The sequence below is a fragment of the Natrix helvetica genome (genome assembly GCF_964273705.1).
Source record: "Natrix helvetica genome assembly, chromosome: 1".
Taxonomy (NCBI): Eukaryota; Metazoa; Chordata; class Lepidosauria; order Squamata; family Natricidae; genus Natrix; species Natrix helvetica.
This window is the reverse complement of record NC_138548.1, coordinates 193,805,561-193,822,153: the sequence shown is the minus strand read 5'-3', so window position 1 is coordinate 193,822,153 and position 16,593 is coordinate 193,805,561. Positions and strand designations below refer to the sequence as shown.

General features: G+C 38.7%; 1 protein-coding gene across 1 annotated transcript; it reads left to right on the top strand.

The window, feature by feature from the left end:
• Window positions 1–342: 342 nt before the first annotated feature.
• LOC309384118 (uncharacterized protein) lies at window positions 343–15,373 on the top strand (the record flags this gene model as incomplete). The annotated part of the gene is made up of 10 exons (XM_081937305.1): window positions 343–419; window positions 556–673; window positions 1,792–1,842; window positions 5,635–5,712; window positions 9,802–9,858; window positions 11,142–11,201; window positions 12,414–12,478; window positions 13,056–13,137; window positions 13,696–13,754; window positions 14,467–15,373. The coding sequence occupies 10 exons, from the start codon at window positions 343–345 to the stop codon at window positions 14,657–14,659; spliced, it is 840 nt and encodes a 279-aa protein (XP_081793431.1). The 3' UTR covers window positions 14,660–15,373.
• Window positions 15,374–16,593: the final 1,220 nt, after the last annotated feature.

Here is a 16,593-nt window from a genome sequence, read left to right as displayed (position 1 = left end):
TGCAGGAATTGGATATGTCTAGTCTTGTGAAAAGAAAAACTAGGAGTGACATAATTGCAGTGTTCCAATATGTGAGGGCTGCAACATAAAAAAGAGGGTCAATCCATTTTCCAAAGCACCAGAAGTCAAAACAAGGATGGAAATTAATCAAGGAGAGAACAATCTAGAACTAAGGAGAAATTTCCTAACAGAACAATTAACCAATGGAATGGTTTGCCTTCAGAGGTTGTGGGTGCTCCATCACTGGAGGCTTTCTAAAAGACACTAGACAGCCACTTATGTATCTGGAAGAGTATAGACTAGAGTCTCCAGCTTGAGAGCGGTTGGACTAGAAGATCTGTTATGGCTAAATTTAAAGCAGTTTTTGTAGAGGTTTTTCTTTATTTTCTAACCAAAAAATACAGCAAGGATTTGGAAAGGTTAGCTGATAGGCTCAGCTCAATGTTGACAAGTGTAAATGGAGGGGACAGAAATTTGAAGCAAGGTAAACTGCTTCTGGGATTAAATTTTTGGCATAGGAGATGGTGAGGATACCTTCCCTTTTGACCTTTGCAGTCTTAAGCCCCTGGAGAAGAAAACCCGAGCATTGCAAGAGGAGCTGGAAGAAATCCAGGAAGTTCTGCAGGAGTATCAGAACCGAAGCCGTCAACGCCAACTGCACATCCATAAGCAAGTGAGCCCCTCAGGGGACTAATTTAAGAGCTCTGCATTCTCTCCTCACTGTCCTCAGCTTTCCCTCCTTCCTCCTTTATCCTATTGTGTTTACCCCTCAGGGTGGAGATAAGAGGATTGGTTATATGACATGGTTTTCTAGAAACCTTGGCCAATTTGTATTCTGGGAGAATGAAGTTGGTTAAGTTAGAATGGCTCTTAAAGTTAAAGTTAGAAAGGGTGGGGTTTTTTTTGTAATTTTTGTAATTGCTATTTCAGTTTTCTGTTTTTAGTCTTCATTTCTGATGGCCAAAGACCTTCTCCTTTTAGGCATTCTAAAGCAACTTTTTAAAAATACCCTTGCGTGAATTGATCACATCTAGAGAAGTATTCATGCTAGTATGCGGTTTCTCATTATTCTATCTGATATGTAACATTTTGAAGAAATAAAAACAGTGTCTTTAAAGATAGGCATTCTGGTGCTCTCTAAATGTTTTGGACAAGAGTTTTGATATTCTTTTCTCATTGGCCGTGCCATCTTCCTGATGAGAATCCCAAACCTGCCTTTTGTATATGTTTGTTATGGCGAATGCAATAGAAATTGGATTCTTTTAAAAACTCTACCCTTTTTGAGAATTTTAGAGTAAGGCCATTCAGATCAAGAAAATAGTGCTAAATTTACTAAAAGTTTGAATTTATTAATTTTATTTTATTTTTTATTTTAGAAAATTTATATTGCTGCCTATTCACACATGGTGACTCAAGGTGGCTTACACGAATATAAAAACATCAAATATAAAAAATAAAACTAATAGAAGAAAATAATCAAATAATAAATTAATAAAATAATAGTCCCCACACACTCCCAACCCGGCGATAACACATCACCCAAGTCATTTAATGGGCTCCATCCCACTCTGGGTTCCTCAGGCCAACTAGCAAAACCAGGTCTGCAGGCGGCTTCCAGAAGAGTGTTAGAGTCAGGGCCAGTCTAATCTATGGGGGAATGATGTTGCAGAGAGAGGGAGCCACCATGGAGAAGTGCTGATAATAAAAAAAAATGCAAAACTAAAATTCTTCAACAAAAAAAAAACTGAGCAGCAGGGTTTTAGATTATTGCATTTCTTTGCTAAATTGCAGGAAAGGGAAAATCAGAAAATGGCTGAGATAGTTAAAGAACTGGAAAAAAAGGTGAGTACTTAAGACAGTATCTTGGTGACGTTTCAACGAGGTTACACTTGTCATCTTCAGGCTGGTGCCTTTGGCTTCGTGCTTGTGCAAGCAGAGTGTGATCGGAGCTGCCGCTTTTCTGTAAATATAGGTGTGGGGGGTGACATGTTCACTTCGTTGTTTTAAATAGATTGGTTGGCTGTGTTGTCACATCTTGATTGGTTGATGGAATTGATGTTTGATGAGAGTGATTGGTGATAGTGTCCTGTGTTGTTCTGGGTCCTGTGTCAGTTTTTGTGGCTGGGACTCGTTTATTGACTAGGCTAGTTTCCAGATGTCTGGTAGGCAGGAGGTATCATCACGTTTATTCATGTTGTGGGGGGTGTTTCTCTATTTCGATGGCTTCCATAATTATTCTCTTGTTGAAGTGTTCAGTTTTGGAGAGTAATTTGGTTCCTTCAAAAACAATTTCATGTCCTGTTGCTTTAAGGTGCTGGAAAAGGGAGGAAGTTTTTTCTTCTTTTCTGACTGCATTCTTGTGTTCTGCGATGCGTGCATTTATTCTCCTATTAGTTTGTCCAATGTATGTGGCTGGGCAGATTTTGCATGGTATTTCACAGACTCCTTGGTTTTCTAGCTGGATCTTGTCTTTGGGGTTTCTTAAGATGTTGGCTATTTTTTGGTCAGTGCCGAAGGCTGTCTTGATATTGTGTTTGTGGAGAATTTTGCTGATTTGATCTGTGATGCCTTTGATGTAAGGGAGGAGGGTGATGCCGTTGTCCTGTTCTGTGTCTTGGTTCTTAGGGGGGGTGTCTCCCTTTGGATTAGGTTGGTAATTGTGTTTTTTTGAATCCGTTGGAAATTAATAAGTTTGTGAGGGTGTGTTATTCAGTTTTCAGGTGGTCTTTGTCGGCTAGGCGTTTGGCTCTGGAGATGAGGGTCTTGGCTATGGAGTTGATCTGTGCAGGGTGGTGATGGGATTGTGTGTTTAAGTAGCGGTTGGTGTATGTTTTTTTCTGGTAGATGGTGTGTCCTAGGGAGCCATTGGGGTTTTTGTAGATTAGGACATCCAGGAAGGGAAGTTGGTTATTAGCTTCTATTTCCATAGTAAATTGTATTTTGGGGTGTAGGCTGTTGAAATGTGTGAGGAAGTTGTCCAGTTTTTCTTCCCCATGTGGCCAAATTACGAAAGTGTCATCTACATATTTAAGCCAGAGTTTGGGTTTGGTTCAGATTCATCTAAGATGTTGGTTTCAAAGTGTTCCGTGTATAGGTTTGTGATGATGGGTGAGAGGGGTGATCCCATAGGTACTCCTATCTGTTTGTATCTTTGTCCATTGTGGATGAAGTATGTGTTGGATAGGCAGTGGTTGGTCAGATCTAGGATGTGCTTGGGGGGGATTGTATTTGTTTTGGATAGCTGTCAAGGCTTCTTTAATAGGCACTTGGGTGAAGAGGGATATGACATTGAAGCTCACGAGTAGGTCGGTCAGATCTAGGATGTGCTTGGGGGGGATTGTATTTGTTTTGGATAGCTATCAAGGCTTCTTTAATAGGCACTTGGGTGAAGAGGGATATGACATTGAAGCTCACGAGTAGGTCGCTGGGTTGTAGGTTTTGTTTATTGTTTCTATGAAGTGGAGTGAGTTTTGTACGGGTGAGGTGATGGATTCTGTGTAGGGCTGAAGTTGTTTGGCATGGAATTTGGCAAGATTCTGTAGAGGTGAGCCTATGGAGCTGACTATGGGCCTGAGTGCTGTTCCTTCTTTGTGTATCTTCGGGAGGCCATAGAGCTTGGGGCGTCTGGATGATTTTTCTCTGGGGATGATTCTTTGCTGGATCTCTTCACTGATAGGAGAGGCTTTTATTTTGGATTTGGTGGTTTTTTCCAGGTAGGTGGTGGGGTCTGTGTTTAGAGGTTTGTAAGCGGGGTCTTGGAGTAGGTTGGATAGTTTGGCTTGGAAGTCAGATGTGTTCATCACCACAGTGGCATTACCTTTGTCTGCTGGGAGAATGATTATGTTGTTGTTTTTCCTCAAGTTGGTGAGTGCTTTTTGTTCTTCTTTATGTAAGTTGCTTCGGGGTGGATTGTTGGAGCAGAGGACGTTGGTGACTTCAAGTCTGATTTTATTGGCTTCATCTGGGTTGATATTGGTTATGGTAGCTTCAACTTCGCATATGATGTTTTCAGTGGGCATGCATTTGGGGGTGACTGCAAAGTTGAATCCTTTGGAAAGGACATTGGTTTCTGCTATGGTGAGGGTCGTGTCTGATATGTTATGTACTGTTTGTTTCATGAGTTGCTGTGGAGGGGGTTTGTGCTCCTGGTGTTTTTCTAGTCTGTGGAGTTAATCTACAAAAATCCCAATGGCTCCCTAGGACACACCATCTCCCGGAAAAAAAACCACACCAATCACTACTTAAATGCACAATCCTATTGCCACCCTGCACAGATCAACTCCGTAGCCAAGACCCTCATCTCCAGAACACAAGAACGCAGTCAAAAAAGAAGAAAAATCTTCCTTCCTTTTCTAGCACCTTAAAGCAATAGGACATGAAATTGATTTTGAAGGAACCAAATTACTCTCCAAAACTGAACACTTCAACAAGAGAATAATTATGGAAGCCATTGAAATAGAGAAACACCCCCCACAACATGAATAAACGTGATGATACCGCCCGCCTACCAGACATCTGGAAACTAGCCCTAGTCAATAAACGAGTCCCAGCCACAAAAACCGACACAGGACCAGAACAGCACAGGATGCTATCACCAATCACTCTCACCAAACATCAATTCCATCAACCAATCAAGATGTGACAACAAACTAGCCCCACCCACCACCCAGGCCGTTACAACACAAAACAACAATGGACACACAGCCAGCACCAATCAGCACCAATCTACCAATCATAATACAACCACACAACCAATCAATCCATTTACTGAAACCAAGCCAGCACTCCACACACCCTACCAAGATTTATAGAAAGACGGCAGCTCCGACCACGCTGTAAGCCGAAAACACCAGCCTGAAGATGGCGAGTGAGACCTTGCCGAAACGTTGCCAAGACAATCTCAATCTTACACGGGAAAAGACCTGTATACAACAAGACCAATATATATGTGTGTGTGTGTGCGCACACACACACACACGCACACACACACACACACACACACACATATACATATATACATACTGAATATTACATGACGTGGGAATTATTTTATTGATGGTTATAGAATAAACATAGAAGTTAGAAATAGGGGAATAAAAGAAGATCAACGAAAATATGTTAAGAGAGAGGCATAAACTATATTATTGTTATTGTTATTATTATTATTTCCATTATGATTATTATGTTTAATACTACTTTTATATTCTTATTAAAAGATAAGTTAAGAGGGAGAAGTGAATATGTTTTGTGATGTTCAATATTAGTAGTGTAAAAACAGAGAATTAATATTAATGTAATGAATACTGTTGTAAATTTTGATTATTACTGCACAAAGATATTTGTACCCAGACGACACACTATTTAATAGAAGATGGGATTATTATACTAAAAGAAAATATCAAAAAAAATCTGGAAAATCTCTTTTCACCCACTGCTGTTCTTATTCTTCCAAACCATGTTAAGTTGGACACAGGTTGGCCACCTCTGGTTCATAGGGATCCTTTTCTGAAACAAATGGCGGAACAGGCATATGAACATCTAATAGTAACCATCTATCTGTGAGCCCACATAACAGCACTGCCTTCTTCCCAGCTATGAAAACTTTGGATAATTTTTTGCAATAATTACATACAGGTCTTCAAGCAACAGCTGGATGAGCAGTCCAACAAAGATATTCTGAAAGAACTAAGATCAGAAGGCAATGAACTGAAGGTAACTTTCACATACTTTATAATTATATATTTGTTATAAGGACCTACTAGACTAGGAAATCAGTACAATTAATGTAAAAATGATCACAGAATTTGGTGGTAATGTAGAAATTCTAAGTTGATTTGCTCTCATGTGTACTTATTTTAGGCACACACAGATACACACATGCTTACGTAGTAAATGCAGTTCTGCTTCTTTTTTATAAAGCTTTTTTCATTTTCATAACATATAACCACATGTATACTATTACATAACCAACATCATATTGTATTAGTAAATATTTATATCAATTCGTTTTACCATCAACCCCCAAAAACGATTATTGGCTCTTTTGCTCTCCATACACCATATTTGTATCTTATCCATCACTTTCTTCTCCCTCTCTCCTCCCCCACCTCTTTTCTTCCCTCTGTCCTCCTTCCCTTCTCTACTTCTCCTTCCTCTCTCCTTCTCCTCCCTCCCCTTACCACTCCTCATTTCTCTCCTCCTCTTCCCCCCGCCCCTAGCCCTTTCTCCTATCCCTCTCTTCTTCCCTTACTCTCTCCTCTACTTCCCACTCTTCATCTTATTTACTTGGTGTATTTTAGCTTCTGAGCAAGCTCCATTTTATGTTGATGGTATTTATAATTCCTTTTCAAGATACATAGTTAATTTTAACCTGTATTCTCCTCCTTTTTAATTAAAAAATATATAACAAAAAAGTATACATATATAGTCATTGTGCTTTTAACCGCCCCCCTCCCCCCGCCTAATTTTGGCCGAGATGTAGACCTGGTTACAATTCCCCACTATCTTCATCATTATCTTTATATAATTATACATCCTTACATGCCCCCAATTTGTGATTATGTGTTTTAATCTCAATAGTTTCCCATTGTAGGTATATTTCATGTTCCCTCTCCATTTTTCCATATCTTGGATTAGATTACCCTTAATTGTCTCTAGATGGCAATCCTCGCTGTTCAATGTTCACTTCCCTTAATCTATTATATAAAATAACAAGTGGTAAACATCTCACTTTATTCATCATCTTAAAAGTTCTATATATGTTCATGTTTCATATATTTTGACCCATGCTTAGTTGTCCTCCTATTGTCATATTCAATCAATTCGCAACTCAATTTAATTATCATGTATAAAAGTGGATCACAAACCTCTGCTTTACGACCTCCCCATATCAGTTTCATATTTATCCATATTCCATACATTTTAACCTTTATTTAGCTATCCTTCCATTATCATACTCAACCAGCTAGCAACTCCATTTTATTGTCATATTTAGGAATAAAGCCCTTATCTTAACTTTATATTTTCCTATATAATAGTTTCTAGTTGTCTGATTTTTTTCCTAGTAAGTCTTTTGTCCCACTTCTCTGTTCCTGTCTTCTCCCTTTTCTTTATTTTGACACATCCACTCTCTTCAACTTCCAAGTCACCATCAAAAGGATATTTTATATTTCTCTTTGTTGGGGCACAAGCTTCTTATGCCACTAAAAACCTCCAAAACCACTTTTGTCTCCTTTTTATTCCCTTTTGTTGGGACACCTCCCCTTTTTACAATTTTCCCTACACTACTGCCAGGACCAATGGAGTTTTTTTTGTCTGCTTTTTATTTCCCTCCATTTCTATCCCTTCATTGTCTTGCCACCCTTCTTCTTTGAATTCTTCTTTAGATATCTGCTTCTCTGGATTCAAAATTCTATTTAGGCTTGATATTAATGATTTATGCATATTTTTAAATAATTTCACATAGTTCTTCAAATTCCCAGTTCTCCATGATGTCCAGTTCCAAAGTTACAGTTAGTTATACAATTCTTATTTCAGATTTCTGTTCCACCTTAAATTTATCTACTTCAGTTGCTGTGGGGAAGAACGATGGGAGCCATCTTGGTTTTTGTTCTTCCTTAATGTCCATTTCCAAAATTGAAGTTAGTTATACAAGTCTTATTTTGAGATTCTGGTCCACCTTAAATTTAATTCAGCTACTGTGAAACTGGAAGAGAAGCTGGGGCCATCTTAATCTTTTGCAGAGAGATTAGAGGAAGAAGAAAGAAAAAAAAACCTTCGTATTTCCCTTGACTCTGTTTTTATTCTGTTATTATTCTTTCCCTTGCCACCTTCCAGGTCCGGTCGATTATAGCGGCTCAAAATATATCACTTGGAACAAATTGCAAACAAGTTTGGATATTTCTCTTTGCCTCCTACTTTTCCAAATTCTGATTTATGGCAGTTGGTTAATTAAACCTTCCTGCACAGTCAAGGTTAGGTTATCAGTTATCAGTGAGAAGAAGTGCTTTTTTTTGGAGTTGCTTAAGATATAATAGTTGGAAGAAATTCAAACAAAGTAAATCCTTTGGAATGTTTGGTTTCTATTTCAAATCCAAGTTTAGAGTTTATATTTGAGTGGGTTTGTCACTTCTCTGCTTTCTCCCTTTCTGTCCGAATTGTTTAAAAAAATGGCTTGGGGAGGGGGGGTAGTGTTTCAACCCTCCATTTTTCTTTTCTTTCTTTCTCTCTTGTTGAAAAACTCCTGCTCTGACCATCAATATTATTTATGCTCTCAGGATTTCTTTGCTTTTTCCAGGTTTGATTTATGGTTGTGGGTTAGATCAATTTTCTTACTCGTCTTTCATCTCTTCGTCACCCTCCTCTTCATTTGCTTTGACAAGAAGCCAGCATCTTGTCAGCCATTTTGCGGACTGCTGCCCCGACTGTGATTCAGAGGGCAAATCTCTGATCTGTTAATTTTATCTTATTTTTTAAATGCATTGTCCTATAAATTGGGTTTGTTTTTTGGGATATGTATTTAATTTCTTTTTAACTTTCGGGATGTGTGTTTTTTAATGTTGTACGCCGCCCTGAGTCCTTTGGGAGAAGGGGGGGCATATAAATCCAATAAAACAAACAAACAAACAGATCTGTTGCCTCCCCCTGGGTCTGATGAGACGCTGCCCCTTCTTTGCCCCCCCTCCAGGGGGAGGGATTCTGATCCAAAAAGGATCTCGGAGATGGTTTGTCAGGGTTCATGTGAGGCTCTTAAGAGCCCCCACCCCTGTCTTTCCAGCTGAAGAACTTCTTGTCGACTCCCATAGTTCTGCTTCTTTGTGTAACTCTCCTTTCTGTTTCACAAGAGAAGATCCACTTTGCACAGGCAGCAGGGTGCTTATGTGTTTATTTATTATGCCACTCTCTACAGCTATCAGATTTATTAAGATTTCATATGCAGCAGGTTATTAAATTAATAGTGCCCTACTGCTGCCCCATTCCCTACAACTAGATGCTGTAGCTGTTGGGCAATGAACAGCGTGGGAAATAAGAAGTCTGCTAATTCCTCTTCTGTCCTTTTCCAGGAAGTGGGAAAAATCTGAACGGAGACAGAAGATCTCTGTATGCCTCCTCATGAGAAGGGAAAAAGGAATGAGCTTTCTTGAGCATTGAAGAGTCCTCTGAGCAGCAATATTGTGCCCATAGTTGGTTCCCTTCTGTTACCCAAAGTATAATAATGAAAAATGTCCCTACTAGGAATATATATAGTTCAAAGGACACCTCTTTCTGATTAAGCTTTGAAGCAAAACTGCATAGCCTCTGCTTCTATGCATTGGAGAGGCTGCCCCGTTTTGCTGCTCTCCAAGAATGTAGTCCCTGGGCATTTCTGTTGGTATGGGCTGTCAATCAAGAAGAGATGTGCACCTCAGTGCTTTGAGAAGTAGGGTGAAGCAGAATACATTACAGCATGGCTTAAAATGTGTTGTTGAGGTGGAACATTTTTGCTTTGCAAAGTAGTGTTTAGTAGGGCAATTAGAGCTACTAAGAAAAAAAAATCTGTCCAAATGTTGATGTGTGAAGAAATTGAATGCATTCTTTCTGTTCTAAGAATATAATTTCTCACCAGCTTACTCACTTGTGGAAGACAAAAGAGAACTACTTTATTGAAACTAGAGCTCCACAATTGTGTCCCAGGTTTGGGACAGAAATAATCTCGGATGCTCAAGATATTAAGAGACAGCTCATAGTTGTGACTGTGTCTTTGCATTTGAAGACTGGAAGTTGCTGCAACTATATTATTATAATTTTTCTCCACCAACATAGAGGCACTTGTTTGAATGGGAAGCTCAGTGGCAGACAAAGTATGACAGGATCAGGCAGGTAAATCAATTATATTTCTGGTTTCAAAGCTCCTTTGCTTTTGATGGGAAACTAAAGTACTCATGGGTCTTTGGCTGAGAAAAGTGAGTCAAGGCAGGGCTATTTTTTTTCCAGGTCTCTATAATAGTGACTTTTGTCAAAGTTCGCAACCTATATATGTTATTCAGCAGACAGGGTTATTGTTCAATAGTCATCTCAGCTGCTACTTCCTGGATCCTTCCAGGAAGTTATACTTCAATTTGAGAGATATGTCATTGCTTAGAAGCAGCTTCTAAGACTAAAAGGTCCATTTATTCATAATAAAAGTTAGTGCTGTGGAAATATTAAATATAAGAATTAAAGACAAAGGCTCTAATAGTACATAATATTAATTTCCCACAAAGCTAAGCCGGATGCTTCTGGCAAGTCCCTAAATATTAATATAATTGTTTCTTCCACTGCTTTTTTCCAGAAATAGGTGGGTGGTCTACTGCATCCCATACTTATACACTATACAGCCATTACAACTAATTGCTAGTATCAGCCCAACCCCTATGAAGTTGTCTCAAATTCATTCAAAGAGGTCCACGTTTGTTACTCTCACTGCCTTATTGTCTTATTTCCTCTTCATCTTCAACATTCTGGCTTACTAGATCATTCTGAATTCTAGAATTATGAAATAAGCAATATGTATCTTCCTCCCCGCTGTTCACTGTTCATTATGCACTCTCCTTCAAACTCAAGAAAGACTGGCCGAAGAGCCTTTGTCTGCCTAATATCTGATCAACCTCCTCACTGTATGAAACAAGCTGTCATGATGTTGAGTTCTTTTTTACCAGAAGTTGATAAGCAGAGCCTGGATAGTCAGTGTCTCTGACATTTCTAGGGTAACTTGGACTGGGCAGAGGGGTGGACTATATAATATAATGAAGTCTCTTCCAACTCAAAGATTCTACGATTCCCAAAGCAAAATGCCACTTTGATGAAAGCATAATAGAACAAAAATACATGTTAATATAATTTCAAAACCTACACTTTTCAGTTACATATTTTAGCAAACTGCTTAGCAGTTAGCTAAATATTTTAGTGTTTTGTATAATACCGTATATTAACATTAAGGAAGTATAATACAACAAGCCTCTTCACAAAGCAATTGCAATTCTCCCTGCAGCTTCCAGAAGAGTAATTATATATTAATACTATGTTTTTTGCATGGAAGCACCTTCAAGTCCATGCCCTCAAAGTATGCAAGGCTCATTTTCTTCTACGTAGAAATAAAAGTCTTCTGATTTTTGCCATTTCAGAAACAGCAGCATATTGAGAAACTGAGCACGGTAATCCAAGGGCTGTCTCTGAAAAGCCAGGTAAGGCTCCCTTTAGGCCAAACTTGATGCAACAGAGGTGTCACATATATGAAGCTAACAGAATCTGTGCAGGATCAAAGGAAAACATGAAGTAAAAGGGAATCAGCACTGAAACAAACGAGGCACTGCACCGTCTTCTAAAAGATATAGACATGGAAAATGTACCCTGGAGACGTTTGGTCCAAAAAAAAAGACAGCAAAGATAGGCTTCTGCTTTGGCTGGGTGCAAAAGGTAGAAGGTTGGTGCAGGGAACAGGGAGAGAAGGCAACTGGGTGAACAAAAGCTTGCTGGGGCTTCATAGAGACTGTGGCTTGGGGCTGCTGGGGCAGACTTGGGAGCCATGTGCAGGAAATCAGGGAAGCTGGGACACACAGGGTAACATGGTGGCCAAAGTTATGAAAAGGAAACAGCAAAGGAAGTGAAATGCTTCTGCTTCAGCTGTGATGGCTGGGTGCAAGGTAGAAGGTTGGTGCAAGGAACTGGGAGAGAAGGCAGACTCTGGTGACCGAGGCTTCTCAGGATATGGCTAGCAGCTCCAGAGTCACACAGTTTTGGGTCACCTTGCCATCCCCCAAGGCAAGGTGTAGTATGTCCAAAATACAGAAGTTGGGGAGGACGACGGGTGGTGTTCGGAGTTAGAGCCTGTCCCTTGCCTTATTGAGGCTCGGGGCTGGGTAGGACCAAGCCTGGAGTGGTTTGAGTTGGAGTGGGTAGTCACGTAAATACCCACAATTCCTGTTTAATGACTGCAATGGGGAGTGCTGGGATCGCCATCATATGTTGGTGTGGTCACGTGACATCTTGCTTTATGACCACAGTGATTAATGCAGCAATCGTGGTCCCAAGTGAGACCATAGGTTTCGGACTATCTGTAGCTGCCACACCAATCTAAGTGCTGAAACTGTAGATAAAAGTTGAAGATTATGATGAAAATTGTGTCTGCCAAATTCCTAGAAAAATCCTCTCCTACACTATTTCAGGTTTAATTATCTTCAATTAGAATTAGATGGCATATAATGAAATCCATGATAAAAGATCAAGGATTAGAGATCTTCAAATTAATCTCTCCCCCCATATCCTGCTATCTCAGGCCTTTCAAGAGATTATAAAGTCCAGCTGAACTAGTGTAAAAATTATATATTATATTATATATATATATATATATATATGAAAGCCTAAAGCAATGTTGTTTTCTTTCTAAATCAATGAAGGAGCTGCACCGACACATCACTTTCTTGGAAGACAATGTGGTAGAAGTTCAACAGGAAATAGCACTGTAAGGATGACCCAATCAATCCTCTTAGTTGGCTATGATGATCAATTAATAAGCTGAGGATCAAAGAAAAGACTTAGACCAAATCTTGGCCAAAAATAGTATGGTCACAATTTCTTGGACTCAGTTCCTCATCTGTAAAACAGGAATAGCAGTAATATCCATTTGAGGGTATCTCAACAAATAGGCTTTGGGAATGTAGGCTGGAAATAAACAAAAACAGAGAGACATCCCCATATTTTTTTTTAGATTTGGCACATGTTCTCATTGAAAACATCCTGTGATGGAATTAGTATTGGAGTTTGCTATATTTGACAATGTAATTGCATTTATTTGCAAGAAACATGTGCGTGCATGCGCACGGGCATAAGAGAGGAGATATTTTTGGAGACTTCAAACTTAGTTTAATCAGCATCTTAGACATCAAGTTCATATTTTCCTATTGGGTAAAGCAAGAATAGGTTACAGAATTGCAAATCACAAAATATTATGTCCAAAGTTACATTCTCTACAGTTCTGCTAGGCTTGTTATGCATAGGGAAAACATAGCCTGCCTTTTTACTACTGTGTTCTGTTTTAGTTTGCAGAAAGATGCATTGTCTGGAGAAATGGTGACTTCAGCAGGGGGCTTTCTTTGGGAGGAACAAGTGTGTGACCAGATGGTATGAAGTATGTGATTGGGTGGTTGCAATTGTTCTAAATGCCACCTTCTTCCAAAAACAAAACTCTGGATGAGTTGGCCAGTGCCCTCTCCAAATAGTCCCCTGCCTTGAGATACTTCGGTATTTTCCTCTGACCAATCAGTATGAAAGGCGCTGTAACACTGTCATCTTCCTTGTGTGTGTGTGCTTTTTTTTAAAATGATGGCACAGGATCATGATTTCAAAAGTGAAGAGCCAATGGGATAAAGCAAGAGTCTGTATCAATGGGAACTCTGACATTCTGACATGCACACTATGGACAGGGGTTCCAAAGATTTTAAGTACGTTGGAGCATAGCTGGAAGTTAATACTTGTCCAAAAGGGTCTACGACGATTGTAATTCTAAAGACGGATCATCACTTTTTCTATGGCAATCGTAACTTTGAAGTGTTGTTAAAAATGGTTATAAGTTGAGGACTCCCTGCATGCTCTGTTCTTTGAAATAAAGCACACAATGTTCTTAACAGTGTGCTTAGTGGAACTCTTGCATCTCACATCTTGTTTTTCCTATTCTCTCAGAAGAAACTTCCAAGTCTGGAACTATACAGAAGTACTTCCAAAGGGTACTGCTCATCCATGTAAGTGACCAATGGACTATCAGAGATGTACATTTTGTACAATATTTTAATTGTATGACTATAAGCTGTCTAGAGTTGCCCTGGCAAGTTTGGTGGCATATAAGTCTAAAAAAATAAACATGCAGGTACTGTAAAATAGATGCAAAGCAGAAGAGTTGGAGGTGGAGGGAATGGGAAAAAAAGGAAATGGCATTGGCTGCATTCACACAAGCTTTAATCAATCTAGAAAGCCAAAAACTGAATTGCAAAATGTGTAAAACTTTCTCCCCAATATTGTGTTATGTGTTTTCTGTACTTTAAGCTATTAATCTCCCATGAATAAACCAGATGGAAATAAAGCTAGTTTAAGAAATTCCATTCTGGATTCCAGTTCCTCCCATTGCTTTGGCTATGATTGCGGCCTGTTTGATGATCCCACCCACCCCTTTTAAACGTCTCCTAAATTGTTTTTTTTTTAAAAGACAATACTACAGTTTTACCATTTTTTTCTATCCATTGGCTATAATTTAGAAGAAAGTGATGACTTTTCAATTTCACCTGGTTAAAAAAGAGAGATGGTTCCTTCCTAGCATTATTCCAATATTAAATCAATGACAAAAAAATGAAGACAAAGTAAACCCACCTTTTCATTGTTCCACCAAGAACCATCAGCTGTATTTGACCCTGTTCTTGTGCCATTGTTTACCTATCATTCTTTCCCTTTTTTGTGCAGCTCTTTCCAACATCCAACTCTCCAGGCTGCCTGGAGGCTGCTGTGGGCCTCAGCCAAAGTCCTGCTTCTGATCCTGCTGTTAGCTCTGCCTTTCTTTCATGGCGGGAACTCCAGGCAGCCATGCTTGCAGCCGCACTCAACTCCCCTGCTCTACGTCCAGTCCAAGAGATTGTTTCCCCCTTCAGCTTCTTGAAGGCACTTATGCACCCATCATTAATGACCTGTAATAAAACTGAATAACAATCACCACAAACGTCTCTGTTTACCTGAAATTGGAACCAGTTTATTGTACAACTTTCCTTTATGATGTGGTTGTTGTTTTTCGTTTACAATAGCCAGACTAGAGTATCTGGTCTCAATTTGCAATCATAACTTTATTATTATGGTTCATTGCATAGTCAGCCAGATGCTCAGACCGGGTTTGGCATTTTTGTCTACCTATCAAGTCCTTTCCAAGGACCTGGGATAGGCAGATGTGGATGTTTGATGGTATTCCAGATATCTTCGCAGGATGGAAGCTGTTCGGAGTAAAGCTGTCTTTTGCAATTGACTTATGGCAAATTTGTCAATGCCAATGGTTGTTATTGTTATTATTACTTAAGATTTAATCTTCAATTTGATTCATAGTCTGGGACTGGTAAAAATGTAATCAAGTACTAACCAAGGAGCTAAGAGTTGTTAGGGGAGCGTCTGATTATATAGGCAGTTCTGAGTAGGGTGGTTTTTTGCAAAGTCAGAATATTCAGAAAATTTCCAAGTATCTAGGCAACCCTTTGGGTATTACTCCAAGGGCTCCTATTACTCTTGGTACAACCATTGATTTCTTCATCCTTCTCCTCTTCTTCCTCTTCTGTGGCTGCTTCTGCTTGTTCTGCTTCCTCTTTCTTTTGGATACCTATTGAATGTACTGTACATAATAAAGAGTTAGTCTTGTATAGTGGTGAAGGTGCTCACCCAGAAACCAGGAGACTGTGAGTTCTAGTATCCTCTAGGGCATGAAAGCTGACTGAGTGACTTTGAATAAGTCCCCTTTCTCAGCCCAACTTACATCATAGGATTGTTGCTTTGGAGTAAAGAAAAGGAAGGAGTATTAGGAATGTTTAACCTCTATTGCTATAAAAGTAAGACACACTGCTTAAGGAAAGATGGAATGTTTATATATTTTTAAAATGGAAAAATAAATAAAAAACTTTATATAAAAAAAGTAATGAATATATTTATACTGTACATTGCCCAGAGTCCATCACTGAGGGAGATGGTGGTCTATAAGCATGAAATATATAAATAAATATATGTAAAAACACAAATAGAAGTGGGATAAAAATCTAATAAATATAGAGAAGAGGAAATAAAAAGTGGATAGTCTATCAATACTAGTTACAGTTTAAAATAGTAAAGTTACAAGTATTGTGATTATTTGGTCTTCTTGTTCATAACATTGAAAATGAGGAGATTAAGGAAGGACATACAGAGTATATCAGGATACTTGTTATGTACGTAATAAATGTTTTGGTCTTAAGCTAAATTAATATTGAAATTTCTTTAGAGTCTTGTAGAAAATTTTGCTTAACACTAGTCTGTTTAACACTAGTCATGCTCCATATGAAGTTATTGATAGATTTTTGCCATTTGTGTAGAATTAGCTCAGAAATTATAATTGATGCCATTTGAAATAGATTGTTTACTTTGCATAATACATTTATTTTAATGATAGCAATTGATCCTAAGCAAGATATGGATTCCTTCACCTTTCAAAGTCTTTTTTAATCTCTTTCCAGCATTTAACATTGTAAACATTGTTATGTTTCTTAATTGTTAACTGTCAAATGCAAACCAAAATATTTTGCTGAAAGGGTTACCTGACATCCGATTCTTCTTGCAGAAAAAAGAAAAATCTCTTTCATTTAAGTTTTCAGTCTTTTAAAGTGTGTTAGGGTTTGTCCAGTCATCCTCTTTTCTCCATGGTTATTTAATAATTAAGTATTGTTCTAGGACTGTCCCTAGGTGGTATGCAAATTGATTTTTTTTACATGATTGTTGACTCCTAGCTTTCACACAGATAGCTTTTCACTGTGATAGTCTACTCCTAATCTCTTCTTTTAGGTTTCCCAATGGTGCATTCATTGC